The 15,595-nt window shown below is 41.3% G+C and overlaps 1 protein-coding gene across 3 annotated transcripts in view; it reads right to left on the reverse strand.

Annotated features, from left to right (window-relative positions):
- CTNNA3 (catenin alpha 3) overlaps positions 1-15,595 on the reverse strand; it is a 1,399,627-nt gene that overhangs the window by 1,338,524 nt on the left and 45,508 nt on the right. For all 3 annotated transcript variants that reach the window (XM_080687956.1, XM_080687955.1, XM_080687954.1), the window contains exon 3: positions 2,083-2,275. In XM_080687956.1, coding sequence (XP_080544082.1) covers positions 2,083-2,275 — 193 coding nt within the window. The remainder of the gene's footprint in view (positions 1-2,082; positions 2,276-15,595) is intronic.

Here is a 15,595-nt window from a genome sequence, read left to right on the forward strand (position 1 = left end):
GCCCCTTGCAGCCTTGGCTGGCCCTTGCAGCAACAGCTTCGTCCAGACTATCATTCTGCTGTTCGGTTTAATTAGCATATTAGCTCTTTATTATATAGGATTAACACAGCAGCCACATGAGTTGTGCATAGTTTGTGCAAACCATTTGTTTTTAAGTTTAGAAAATCAAAACTTCCAGAAAATGAAAAAAAAAAAAAATGAAACTAGATCACCAACTTACACCACACACAAAAACAAACTCAAAATGGCTAAAGGACTTAAATGTAAGAGGGGAAACCATAAAAATCCTACAAGACTCCATAGGCAGCAAAGTAGCAGACATATGTCATAGCAGTATCTTTACCGACACAGCTCCTAAGGCAATGGAGACTAAGAAGAAAATAAACAAATGGGACTACATCAAAATAAAAAGCTTCTGCACAGCAAAAGAAACCATCAATAAAACAACAAGAGCCCTAAATGGTTTGGCTCATTGGATGGAGCATCGGCCTGCAGACTGAAAGATCCCAGGTTCGATTCCAGTCAAGGGCATGTACCTTGGTTGCGGGCACATCCCCAGTAGGAGGTGTGCGGGAGGCAGCTGATTGATGTTTCTCTCCCATCAATGTTTCTAACTCTCTATCCCTCTCGCTTCCTCTCTGTAAAAAATCAATAAAAATATATATTTAAAAAAATAATAAAATAAAAAAATAAAATAAAACAACAACAAAGCCCACTGCATGGGAGAACAAATTTGCCAATGCTATTTCAGATAAGGGTTTAATCTCCAAAGTTTACAGAGAACTCACACAACTTAACAAAAGGAAGATAAACGATCCAATCAAAAAATGGGCAAAGGACCTAAATAGACACTTTTCAAAAGAGGACATACAGAAGGCCCAGAGACATCTGAAAACATGCTCAAAGTCACTAGTCATCCGAGAGATGCAAATCAAAATGACAATGAGGTACCATCTCACACCTGTCAGAATGGCTATCATCAACAAATCAACAAATGACAAGTGCTAGCGAGCATGTGGAGAAAAAGTAACCCTGGTGCACTGCTGGTGGGAATGCCGACTGGTGCAGCCACTGTGGAAGACAGTGTGGAGTTTCCTCAAAAAGTTAAAAATGGAACTCCCATTTGACCCAGTGATCCCACTTCTAGGAATATATCCCAAGAAACCAGAAACACCAATCAGAAAGGATATATGCACCCCTATGTTCATAGCAGCACAATTTACAATAGCTAAGATTTGGAAACAGCCTAAGTGCCCATCAGCAGAGGAGTGGATTAAAAAACTGTGGTACATCTACACAATGGAATACTACACTGCTATAAAAAATAAGGAACTTTTACCATTTGCAACAGCATGGATGGAACTGGAGAGCATTATGCTAAGCGAAATAAGCCAGTCGGAGAAAGATAAATATCACATGATCTCACTCATATGTGGGATATAATGATCAACATATTCTGTGAAAAAGAATAGATCCAGAGACAAATGGCAGGGGAGGGGCAGTTAGAGAGCAACCAAAGGACTTGTATGCATGCATATTAGCGTAACCAATGGACACAGACACTGGGGCGGTAGAGGCTTACCCAGCGGGGAATGGCTGGTGGTCAAGGGGATATCAATGGGGGGAAAAGGAGACATATGTAAAACTTTAGACAATAAAAAATATATATACTTTAAAGGTAATCAGAAACTTGTATTTCCAACTATTTACAAGGAACTTTATGATTTATTCATGTATGGAAAAATATGTCTTCGGCTCCATTAGTCATTTCTCATTATATTCTATGACAAGAAAGGGTACACTTGTCTTTATTTACTGTGGATAAACTGTGACTGGTGAGGGGAAGAGGCTGCCTCGGGCAGAAGCTGCCTGGAGGACCCGAACCACTAGGGGAAAGAGCCAGGAGTGGTCCCTGGGCCTCGGAGCTGTGTAGTGAGCCTCTCTGGCTCCCACAGCTAGCTCCTCAGAGCTCTGCAAAACACCAGTCAACTCAGATCAGGAAAACAAATCGCTCACAATCTCATCCGGGAACTGACACCCTGAGGGGTGCAGCTTGCTCCAGACCAGGGCGAGAGCACTCACTTTCTTTGCGAACTTCCTCCAGTGTGGCAGTAAGCTCTTCCTTTAAAACAGTGGCTTCCTGGGCGATCTTCTCTCCCTTGTCCAATAAATTGCAAGTTGCTTCCTCCACAGAAGCTAGAAGAACTCTAGCTCTTTTGGAACATCCTTTCTTCCTGTTAGAAGGATTCTGGGGACAATTAACAAGTGTAGTCACCTGAAATTGAAAAAAATACAAGTCACTCGTTAGACAAATTGTGAGGAGAACACAGTCCTGGGGTATCATAGCCCAGAACGAAAGGAAGTGTATCCCAGAAACTGGAGGTGCACCATAGAAACATGGAGCAGTACTACTGGTACACCCCCAAAGTAAAGGCACCAAGAAGAATATTATCAACCACCACAGAGCTCCCAGTTAATGGTAGGTAGGAGGGCAGAGAGGGAAAAGATGGAGGGCCCTAGAGATTGAGTCTCATCAAGTTTTACCACTAGGACAATGTTTTAGAAGATCGTCTGTGTGTGTACCTGTGTGTTGTTTTTATTAAAGAAACTTCCCATGGGGAAAAAAAGGATACACAACCTTGATAAAGAAGTCAAAAATGAGAAAAATTTGAAAACGATATATCTCAAAAATATCAAATAATTATAAAATAAAATGTGTATCACTGTGTAGCCAGCAGTAGTCTATTTAGGCTGAGAATAGAGGTTACTAATATTAGAGGGGTGGGAACCACTCTGTAATATATAAAGAAATGGTGACCTCAGTAGAACAAAATCCAAATCCTTACCGTAACCTACATTTCTGGCCCTTTGCAACCTCTCTTACCTGTCTCTGCACACTCCTGTAACTCCGCTGGACCACTCAAAGTCCCCTAACAAGAGGCCTTCCTGACTACCCCCACCATCTGTCCCTTCACCCTTCTTTATAGTTCTTCAAAACACTTATAGAACCTGATATTTTCCACTTGTTTACCTGCTTATGGCATGCTTCCAATACTCAAATGTAAACTCCATGAAAGCAGGAAATGTATTTTGTTCTCCAGCATGCAGAACAATGCACAAAGTAGGTGTTCAATAAATATTATATAAATAGATAAATGAATGCAGTGGTTGAAAAGAGGTTCTTTTAAATGTCTATTTTTTGAATTGCCTGAATATGTTAATAATGAACACAATACTTTTGAAAAGGTTTAAAATAAGAATAAACTCATAATGAGAGCATTGTTTAGAGATAGAAATTAAGCATTTATATTTGGAACAAAACCTCATACCATACTGCATTGTGGAAAATATCCATTTCTTAATTAAATGTTAACCAATAACAAAATTTGGTTAGCATTTCCATGTGCAGAGCCTGAAGGTCACCATCATAGAGCCTTGAACCTAGTATTTAAAAGAGAAGACAGCCTTGAACCCAATTATTTAAAAGAGAAGAGCAGAAATTCCAGTTGAAAGCTCAACTCCTGCTTGTCATCAAATAGCCAAAGCTTATAACAATCCGGTGCCACTTCATCGACAACAGACAGACAGTCCCTGAGGATTTTGCTCATTTATGGAGCATTCAACATTTGTTTAGTTAGGTATCTGAACCCAGTTTTTTAGTTAGGAACCAAGAAAGAACTTGCAAACTATTAGGAAATACATGGATGAAAATAATTTTTGTCTGCCCTTTTATCCTCCTGTCCAACATACCCTCTGTTTTTGTTTGTTTTTTGTTTTGTTTTGTTTTTTTAATATATTTTTATTGATTTCAGAGAAGGAGGGAGAGGGAGAGAGAGATAGAAACATCACTGATGAGAGAGAATCATTGATCGGCTGCCTCCTGCACGCCCCCGACTGGGGGATCAAGCCTGCAACCTGTGCATGTGCCCTTGACCGGAATATCAAACCTAGGACTCTTCAGTCTGCAGGCCGACGCTCTGTCCACTGAGTCTAACTGGCTAGGGCCACACCCTCTGTTTTATTCTAACTTGCTTTATCCCCATGTTCATAACCCAGAGTGGAATGCCTTGCAGCAAGCCTTTGTCACCTCTACTGGGAAATGAGAATAGTCCTGTTATCCTGTAAGATTATGTGAAGGTTAAATAATGGAAAATGTTTTGTAAAATGCGTAACATGACACAGATATTGGTTGGCAATTTAATGTGTATTTTCTAGTCCATGCCCCACATTGATATAGAAAATCTGCTATGGGGTCCTTGTCAAAGGTGTTCTCTCTGGGTCTAACCTTATCTTGCTCTTGTGGTTCCCTGCGCTGAATGTGATGAAGGCAGTTAATAAAGCACATTCTGGCCCTAACCGGTTTGGCTCGGTGGATAGAGCATTGGCCTCCGGACTCAAGGGTCCCAGGTTCGATTCCGGTCAAGGGTATGTACCTTGGTTGCAGGCATATCCCCAGTGGGGGGTGTGCAGGAGGCAGCTGATTGATGTTTCTAACTCTCTGTCCCTCTCCCTTCCTCTCTGTAAAAAATAAAATGTATTTTTTTAATTAAAAAAAAATAAAGCACATTCTATATGCTTTACAAGCAGCCAATAGGACATGTGTCTCTATCACGCATTACATAAAGATGATAATAAGCCTGATTTATTACATGGGTTTTCACATAGTGCAAAAAGCAAATATCTCACTAGTATCAGTCTAATTTATATATCAAGAGTTAAAAGATACTTGCCCAGATTAAGACATATTATAGCACCTAGTTTAAAACCTTTGTTTAAAATGAAGAATAAGTATCATTGTCTGAAATGTTCCTTCAGAATGTATTTTAAGTGCCACAATTCATGATGCTTCCCACTGAACATTCCTCTATTATTGTTCTGATCCTCCATGCGCCAAATGTTTGAGCTTTGAAATTAAAATGAGCATTCCAGAAATGCTTTGTTCCTTATAATAAATGCCAGAGAAGAAAGAAATGTGAAAAGAACATTGTATAACAACACTGTGCTCCCATCAAAAAAAAATGCAATTGCAATTGCAACTCGCAAGTTATTCACTTTTATAAATCATTTATGTCTGTCTTCTTTTAAAATGCTCCAATATGGTTATTTATTATTGATTAAACTAAAGTCAAGTGATGGTTTCAATTATTCATTTTAGTTCATAAGTAAACCTGGCTTGGTAATCCTGGGAAGGAGGGGTTGCAAACAAAGCTAAACCTTTTTTTTAACCCCAACTCCACTATAGAATCTAAGGACTCCTGTCACTCATGTAACAGATGATTCTCACCAAGGGTTGAGGGGTGCTATCTGATCTGAAAGTCTCTCATCTCTTGAGGGAATACCAACAACCAGTAAAAATAGCTTTCAAGTCATTCTGTAAAATAATTCTTTTTCTTTTTCAGTATAAAATCAGTGACATTTTTATAAGAACACAAAAACTTTAGTTGGAATTTACAGCAAAGATTGTTCTTATGTAGGGTCCAAGCCCATCTTGCTAACCTTTCTTTTTGTCACTGATTCACAACCCTCCCCACCACTCCTTCTCATACCTTAGCCACCCCTCGCAAATGGAAAATCTTCAACACCAGGCTTGCAGCTCTTAAAGAACTTGGATTTTCTCATTTTCCTCAGTCTGTAAGTCTGTGCTAGGCCACAGACACACCTTCACGATAAATACGTGTATGAGTTCCTCACTGAGATGGTTCTAAATTAGAGACTTCAAGTACTATGAAAAGGAGTTCCCTACTTTCTTAATTCTGCATGTTGAAAATTCCATAAAACCAGGTATATTTTTAATAGTATATAATACTTATGTATTAAAACTTAGAGGTCCAAAAAAGGGTGTTCTAACCTTTCCTCATTCAAGTGTGCTCTCGATGCTCCAAGGATATGGAGAGTTAAAGTGCTGTGCTTCGTGAGCCAAGCCATCGACTATCTTGCAGAGCCGCACGTGCACACAGGAGCTTTGCAGAAACTGGTGAGAGGCTGCTATTGACTTTCATATGCTGCATCAGTGCACAAGTGCTTCAGTACCTCAGACTAAAGCCAGCTTCATGGAAAGTTTTCTCTAATGCCAACTTGGTAACACATTTATATTCTATAATCATGTTTTTTCCCAATCTAACTCATTCTTTTGGGGGGCGGGGGAAGAGAAGAGAGAGGAAAGAGAAAGAGTTGAGAGAAAATTGATGAGAGAAACATCGATCAGTTGCCTCCCACACATGCCCCAACTGGGGATGAAATCTACAAGCTGGGTATGTGCCCTCATCGGGAAATGAACCCGCAACCTTTTGGTGTACAGGACGACACTCCAACCAACTGAACCACACCAGCCAAGGCTAACTACTGCTTTCATTAATTCTAGTTATCATCTTAGTAAAATAAATAAATAAAAGCCATTTGTTTTTTAGCTAAAACACTTTGCATTTTACCTTCCTCCAACAGCTAACAAGAACCTTCAGGGCTACTTTTACTTCCTTGAGTTAATTTTAATGTGTGATATAAAATATAAGACATTTTAAGCAATGTTAATTAGCTCAAACTTCAGAGTTTTGGAAGAAATCTAAAGGATAGGAAAATAAAATTGTCTATAGATAAGTAAAACCAGTGATCCCTTTAAAGTTAAAGGTATTATCTAATTTTTTGTTGGGGATGAGTCCCTTCAAGTCATTGATAATTTAAACTGTTCTTAAAAGCAACCTATTGTATTAAAAAAAGTATTAAGGGAGAATGAAGTGTTGGGAACCCAGCAAATGCATGGGTTAACATTTAACATTCCCCCAAAACCAACTATAATCTTCAGTTAGCATTCAACACTCTCCAAAACCAACTATAATCTCCTTTTAGTTCGTCTCACGCCAATAAACATTTATTGAGCACATATAGAAAATAAAGATGAGTAAGCTCCAGTACGGGAAAAGAGATACAACCAGCTGTAATATAAAAGGCAAAATGATAGCTGCTTACACTTATAAGCACAAAGAGAGTCCTGCAGTGATTGCAGACATTCACAAGGATTAAGGACAGCTTCCGAGAACAGCCTTTAAGGACAGAGAGTTTCTGCCAGGAGAGATTGAGGAGAAGGTGAGCCAGGTGAACTGAACCGTGTGCAAAGGGGCAGAGATGAAAATTACTTTTTTCTGAGAATAGCAGAAGTGTGGCAAACTCTGGAGTAAAAAACAGGAATTTGTGCAAGAAGGAAGGTTAGAAAGTAGGCTATCGCTTAAATATGAAGTGTCAAAGACCAAGGAAGGAGCTAATGTTTCATGCAATAGGTGGCAGACACTTCACATAGCGTGCCCAGAGTGGAAGCTTCTTTTACCAACCTTCCTTCTCCTCTGTCTGTGATTCCTACCTCAGGGACTGACATATCTAACCTGAGGCAGAAACCCAGGGGTCCTGGATCTGCTCCCTCTCATCATCCTCTATGCGTCCTTTGTATTGCCTCTGTAAGAAACTTTCCTTTCTGCCAGCTCCTCTCCAGCACACAGCCATTGCTTCCCATGGCTGCTTTCTGGACTGCACCCATATTCTCTCCAACCCATGCTCTATGACACAGACACAGGGGGCCTCATGAAGCTTCAACCTCAGCTCCATCCTCCACGCTGTTGTTATGAAAATTATATGCATGGATTCTGACTGTCATCCTCTACACTCATCCCACACTCCCATTAGAGCCATCTCTCTTCGGTGCTAATGGGACACACTTGCACAGCTCAAAGCCCTCCAATGGCTCCCTGCTGCCTACCAGATAACATCTAAAGCATGGTTTATGAGGCAATTTAGGCTCTCACTTCTGACTGAATTTTCAATCTCATCTTCCATTCAGAGTTTGACCACAAACAACTGAAGCCCAGGACAGGAAATGTTTGGCAACCTTGACCTGAAACAGCTCCCTCCCCACACCGCCCTTACATGTACCTCTCATACCCTCAGTGTTTTGTAACTAGCTGTTAACATGCTGCCTCCCCATCTTTACCATGAACTCCATAAGGTCCAGGGCTGGACTATTCCTGAAAACCCAAAGCTAGCATACTATCTATATATATAAAAGGCTAAGAGACCATCGCATCCGAAACAACCAAACAGATGACCGAACAGGTTGCATGGGGCAACCAGGCCGGGGCCGGGGGGGGGGGGGGGGCAGTGAGGGGCAACCAGGTTGGCAGGAGGCTTCAACGTGTGAATGGGAAAGCGGAGCCAGTCAGCTTACGGCAATCCTCACCTCAAATGACAGGAGAGATGTATTTAAAAATCACTTTTTACTATAACGTAGGGGTTTGCTTATTTATTAGATTAACCACCACTGCCAACACAAGCTGCTCCTTGGAACTATTGAGGGATAATAACAAAGCACATGTAGATCCCTCCCCAAATCTACCAGCTCCCTGGGCCACACAGATGGCATAACAAAGCAAAGAGATTTACATGTCAAACACAGACACAGCTGTAGCTAAAATGTTCTAATCCAGGAAGTACACTTATCCTGGAAAAAAATAGGAACTCAAACATAGCTAGGAAAAGACCACAAGTTGAGACTAGTATCAAGTATTAGTTTCTTCCAGTTTTTATTTAGCTACTTACCACCCAGAAACAAACAAAATAACAATATTGGACTCCACCATTCATGTATTCAACAAATATAGCTGGTGCACCCGTACTGTGCCAGGAGGGTATGGCAGTGAGCCTCAATACAGAGGCAAGACAGAACAGCCACGCACATAAGTCGTTCCATAACACAATAGCAGGTATTAACAGGTGCTATGAAGAGAGTAAAGAAGGGTACGGGAATAGAGGAGTGATGGGGAAGGGCTAGTTTAGATTTGGTGTCAGGGAAGACATCTCTGATTGGATAACAAGGACCCCAAGGAAGTAGAGGAGTAAGATATTTAATATCCGGGGGGGGTGGGGAACTCCACACAAAGGAAACAGCAAGTGCAAAGTCCCCATCACAGGAGTTTGACGGATGTGTTCCAGAAGCAGTGAGAAGACCAGCATGCCTGCTGCAGTGAGGCGAGAGCATGAGAGATGAGGTCAGGCTGGCATCCAGGCACCAAACTGTGCAGGCTTGTCCATCACCACCAACAATCTCAATTCTGTTCTCGGGACTGGGAACCACTGCTGGTTTTAGAACAGGAAAGTAACCTGATCTGACCTAAAATTTAACAGGATCATTCTGGCTGCTCTGAGAGATAGGCTGGGGATTGGACAGAGATGAGGTAGAGGGTGAGAAATCAAAGAACCAAAAGCAGTTGAGAGGCTGTTTCAGCAGCCCAAGTGGAGAGCAGACTGACTTATTCCAGGAAGTGGTAGAGTTGTTGAGAAGTGGCAGAATTCTGGTAATTCTGAAGTGAGTCAACAGGGTTTGCTGACAGATTGGACATAAGTTATGAAAGAAATAGGGAGTCAAGGGTGATGCTATGGTATGTGGCCTGACAGTGGGTGTATGGAGGTAATATTTACTTAAGAAGATATGAGGAGGGAGGGGAATCAAGAGTTGAGCTTTAGGCATGTTAAGTTTGCCTATTATAGTTGCTAAATTGGAGACTAGTAGACAAGTCTGGAGTTGAAAGAGGTAAATGTTGGAGATATGTTTCTTTCTTTTTTGTTGTTGTTTTGTTTTATTAAAAATTGTTTGTTTGTTAAAAATGTCCTCACCCTAGGACATTTTTCCACTGATTTTTTAGAGAGAGTGGAAGGGCGAGGGAAAGACAGAAACATCGATGTGAGAGAGACACACTGATTGGCTGCGCCCCCAACTAGGGCCTGGGATCCAGCCTGCAACCAAGGTAGGTGCCCTTCACTGGAATCAAACCAGGACCCTTCAGTCCAAGAGCCAACGCTCTATCCACTGAGCAAAAACAGCCAGGGTAAGATACGTTTCTTATAACTTACATTTTCATTTTTAATTATATGCATATTCCTAAAAACAAAGTTTAGCTAAAGAACTTACAGGACTGAGCTTTAGGCACCCCAACATTTAGAGGTAGTATTTCTCAAGAAATCCAACCATGTTACAGCAGAAAGGTTAGGGAGAGGTGGGGGAAATAAGAGATCAACCGAAGGACTTGTATGAATGTATATAAGAGTAACCAACGGATGCAAAACATTGGGGGGTGAGGGCATGTATGGGAGTGGGGTGGGGGGGGCAATGGTAAGATATGTACACATATAATACCTTAATAAAAATATATATAAAAGAAAAAAAAATCCAACCATGAACCTATTCATCCTAGGATATGTGGCTTTTGCCATTTCAAATATCACTACTATTTATGCTTGTTTTATACAGAGCAAAAATTCAGAGACAAATTCAGTCATCAGTAAAATATGCAATATTAATCATACAGTCTCCTTTACAAATTTTCCCAAAAATGCAGTGAAAAACTATCAAGATACTGAATTAAGCAAACTAAGGAGAAAATTATATTCATGCTGCTATTTATACCTAAATCAAGCATTAATGATTCTGGTGAATCAATAATCAATTATTTACGGTAGAGTAGTGATTCAAAGAAATGCTGAGCAAGAAAAAGCAGAAGGACAATTATTTTCTATCAATAACCATTGACTTCTTGAAGAAAACAAAGAAGTGAAAAATCACCCTAGCTGGTTTTGCCCAGTGGATAGGGTCTTGGCCTGCAGATTGAAGGGTCCCAGGTTCAATTCTGGTCAAGGGCACATGCCAGGGTTGCAGACTCAATCCTCAGTAGGGGGTGTGCAGGAGGCGGCCGATCAATTATTCTCTCTCATCATTAATATTTCTCTCTCTCTCTCTCCCTCTCCCTTCCTCTCTGAAATCAATATTTTTTAAAAAATGTGAAAAATCTAATCAGGCCAAAACTGGCCCTAAAAATAAAGAATGGGTTACCTCACAGTAGTTTAGACATGTTCACATGGTCTCTTGTTCAACCAATCAGCATTCCACTTCCAACATGACTAATGGTGGGATATGGTAATGACCACTAATTCTGTGTTCCAGCTTTGTATAATAATCATTTATAACCCTATCAACTATAAAATTGAATCAACTATGCCAATATGCTTTGTCAACACAAATTACTGAAGCTTTATCTGCCATTTACTCCTACTACCTGTTGCCATAGTCCAGGGGTGGGCAAACTTTTTGACTCGAGGGCCACAATGGGTTCTTAAACTGGACCGGAGGGCCAGAACAAAAGCATGGATGGAGTGTTTGTGTGAACTAATATAAATTCAAAGTAAAGGAGCGGAGGGGAGAGCAAGAGAACCCTCCGCTCTTTCGGCTCCGCGGGCCGGATAGAACAGCCGAACAGGCCGGATCCGGCCCGCGGGCCGTAGTTTGCCCACGGCTGCCATAGTCCCTTTTTTCACATCTACCCTAAACCAGATTTTTTTTTCTTTCTCTTCTAACAAAAAAACTCATTTTTCTTGAAGATGTCCATAATCACCTGCTCATCATGCATGAGCAAGAAATAACAGATGTTAAGCAAGAAAGACCACAGGAGATAGTGATTAGATTTGCAGGGCTCTATGGTCAAGATCTTAGAGCAACACACATGCGGTTTGAACAGTCCATCAGTGATTTAAATGTTGATGCTTAGCCTGGCTGGTGTAGCTCAGAGGTTGAGCATCAAGTGTTGAGCTAGGAACCAAGAAGTCACTAGTTCGATTCCAGGCCCAGGTTGCGGGCTCAGCTGATCGAAGAAGTTCTTCTCTCATCGATGTTTCTCTTTCTTTCTCTCTCTCTCTCTTTCTCTCTCTGAAAATTAATACATATTTTAAATATTGATACTGTTTAAAATTGATTTGTGTCCACTTCATTTGTCAGCATTGTCTCTAAGAGTCGACAAAGCCATTTTTGCCTCATTTATTGATGAGAATTATACACTGAGTGGCCATATTATTATGATCTCTGAACATATAATAATCTGGCCACTCAGTGTGAGTGAGTGTGTGTGTGAGTGTGTGTGTGTGTGTGTGTGTGTGTGTGTGTGTATATATATATATATATATATATATATATATATATATGAGGCCCAGTGCATGAATTTGTGCATGGGTGGGGTCTGGCCAGCCTGGCCATGGGGAGGGGACATGGGCAGTTGGCCAGCCTGCCTGCTGGTCGAACTCCTGGTTGAGGGGACAATTTGCATATTAGCCTTTTATTATATAGGATATACACTGAGTGGCCAGATTATTATGCGTTCAGAGATCATAATAATCTGGCTACTCAGTGTACATCAGTTACCATTTTGAATCCTTTTGGCCAGTGCCTAACCTTTGATGCCCTAAATCCCTCCTTCAAAACTTCAGGATATTATCACAGTCACTTAATTCTAAAACACCATTAGTTATAACATATACCAACTTAACCACTTTTTAGAATGTAAATATGGATGATATTTGGCAATATTGAACTTTCTGTATCCAAGGCTGAACCATGAGGCCTTGGAGAGAGCCAATTTTGAAACTCAAAGATACTATTGAGCTTCTTTGAATTTTAAAGCTGGCTTTCTTCAAGTCTTAAGCAAAAATAGTTATGAATGCCATTAGAAAAAAAAAATCATTTTCTAGATTGTTTTAACTCCCATATAGCAAAAGTTATATCTGATAGACTGGATCATAGAGGTTTTTTTTGTTTTGTTTTGGTTAATCCTCACCAGAGGATATTTTTCCATTGATTTTTAGAGAGAGTGGAAGAAAGGAGGAGAGACAGAGAGAAACATCAATGTGAGAGAAACACATCGATTGGTTGCCTCCTGCACACACCCCAACCAGGGCCAGGAAACCTGCAATTGAGGTGCGTGCCCTTGATCAGAACTGAACCCAGAACGCTTCAGTCCACGGGCCAACACTTTATCCACTGGGCTAAACTGGCTCAGGCTGGATCAGAGTTTTATGAAAAAGATCTGGTCAGATAGAAAAAAAAAGTAGAGAATCTTGCCTCACCTAGTCCCAAGAGACTTGGAAAAAAGGGGCTGATGGGTAAAAAAGATAAGATACATGTCCTTATTTCTCCTCTCAGCTTCATCCAGATTAAGTATCTGTGTAACATGATTGAGAGAAAACACTGAAAGCAGCTGGACTTTGGTTCCATTTATCTTTGGAACTCTATAAAAAATTGCTTCATGAGCTTTCTTGCACAAATTTTGGGGTGGCCACTGTGTAATTCTGGCATCTCAGGAAAATTAGGTAGAAAAAAGTCCAGCTTAGCTTTCCAAAGCCACTCTAGATTCCCATGAGGCATGGATGAGACCCAGATCATCCTAGTATCTTAAAGGCCAATTAAAATGTGACTGTTGAAAACTAGGGGGCCTGCCCTAAGCCCACCATGAGGAGTAAGTTGATCCTGTAGCAGAGGCTGGAAGATGAACAGATAATGCCAGGCACTTAACGGAGGACGTAGCTGGGACTTTGGGGTCTGAGGCACTCTAAATGGCCAAAAAGGGACTAAGGCATCCTGAGAGATCCATGGATCTTAACCAAGCTGAGAGAAAGCAGTCCTCAAATTTTATCAGGTATAGACTAGAGGTGCCCACAGATGGCCATGCAGGGGACTGGTCACCCCTCAAAGGTCACCAGTCCTGAGAGCATCCCAGACCAGCCACTCAGATCCAAAAGAACTATCTCCCATCCCCATGAGGGCACATAAGCAACACCCCTACTATGTGTTTCCGATCATTTTATCTAAAGAGAAGAGATTATTTACTTTGCTGAATCATACCAGTTTACCACTCTTACTGGTTGAAATATAAGGCATTTATCCCAATTTCCAGGGGGTGGAAGCTTTGACGATCAGATCACTTATGGAAAATAAAGGAGCTAATAGGTAAATTTGTAACCCCCTACAAGAATCAAAAAGGAAAATTATATTAAATCTTTATATCCATTGTAAGATACATTCCAATTTCAGAAATGTTAAACATGTAAGGCGGAGAATGTGGAAAAATGTGTCTAAATTGAAGAAATATAATACCTTGCAAATCAGGGTTGAGAAGGCAAATTGTTTCCTCAAGGAAAAAACTTGTCTGTAAATCACAAACCACATTTGTTAAGCCTTAATTTGTAGAGCACTCAGTACTGTGACACCATATATCTCCAAATACATCTATAACAAGACTAAGTAACTTTCCAGAGTTAAAAATTATGTCTACATTAAAACAAACTGTGTCCTGGTTCCAAACTCCCTAAAGGAGAAACCCTAGCTCTTGAAAATCTGTTGATTTCTCAGATCATGCTTCCTGTTGCCCTTAAGGCAGTGGTCGGCAAACTGCGGCTCGTGAGCCACATGCAGCTCGCAAGCCGCGGTTTGCTGCTCTGTTGACTGTTGAGTTTGCTGACCACTGCGTAAGGCATTACCCTTACCCAGAAGTTTTGACTTCAGGTTAAAGACATTAGTACATTATTAAAATGTTTTTTAAGTGTTTTTCCCTAAGGCAGTGGTCGGCAAACTCATTAGTCAACAGAGCACCAAAAGTGGCTCGGGAGCCTCAGTTTGCCGACCACTGCCCTAAGGCATTTCTGAGAAAACCAGAATCACTTGACGTAAGACTGACCACAGGCTGGGAGAGGGGAGGAAGTAGGTCTGGCTAGGTGACAGTCAGGTGTGGGAGAGGCAGAACCTCTTCAGAAGGATGTACAGGTCCCGCCCAACAATCACCTTTGGGCATCCCCCTCAGGGACCCAGTTGCAGAGCAACAATATGAATATCAGAGTTCGAAAATTCCAGATGACTTCACCACTCCAGCACCTGCAGGTGCTAAAGGGCAGTGGTTTTCAACTGGCGACACTCCATTGCAAATTAGAAGTTGAAATGTATAATCTCCTACACCTGTGCTTCTTCAACATTAATGTGATCCAAGTCACCTGGGATCTCATTACACCATAGATTTTGCTTCAGTGGGTCTAGGGTGGGGCCTGAGGATCTGCATTTTTTTAGGCATTTCCAAATGAGCCTGATGCTGCCAGTTTTTGGACAACACTTTGGTGGCAGCAAGGTCCCATTCCAGTGGCTTTACAACAGAGTCACCTGGGAGGCTTTTAAAAAAAATACTTCTAGAAATTCTTATTTAATTGGCCTTACTGTGGCCTGGGTTTCAGGATGTTTATAAGTTTCTCGAGTGATGCCTTGTACAGCTAAGGTTGAGAGGCACTGGTGCAGGGATTGTACATGGAAACGTCTTTGTGGGATGTACCACACCATGACTCCAGACTGGGACATAATGAATCTCTTCCCTCACTACCACTTCCTCCACCCCAAGAAAAGCCCACCAAAACCAAGGATACCATGTGAATTAGGTTCCTGGACCCAATTCCAACTGGGGGATGGGGGACTGGAGGAGTCCCACACCAACAAACAATTCTCGGGACACCAGCCGGGTGTCCCATAATCCAACTCAATTCTGACACTATCTACCCAAAGATAGCACCAGACTCCACAGGTTAAGTGTTCAGTCCTACAAGGACCTCCCTCTCCCCCCTCCACCTTCAGACCCCAGTCACAAGCCCAGGTTGTTAGCTGTGCTTCTGACCAAATCAGAGGTTCCCAAAGCCCCTCCTCAGGTTGGATTAATTTGCTAGAGCCGCTCACAGAACTCAGAAACATTTTACTTACGGG

This window comes from Plecotus auritus, assembly GCF_963455305.1.
Source record: "Plecotus auritus genome assembly, chromosome: 9".
Classification (NCBI taxonomy): domain Eukaryota; kingdom Metazoa; phylum Chordata; class Mammalia; order Chiroptera; family Vespertilionidae; genus Plecotus; species Plecotus auritus.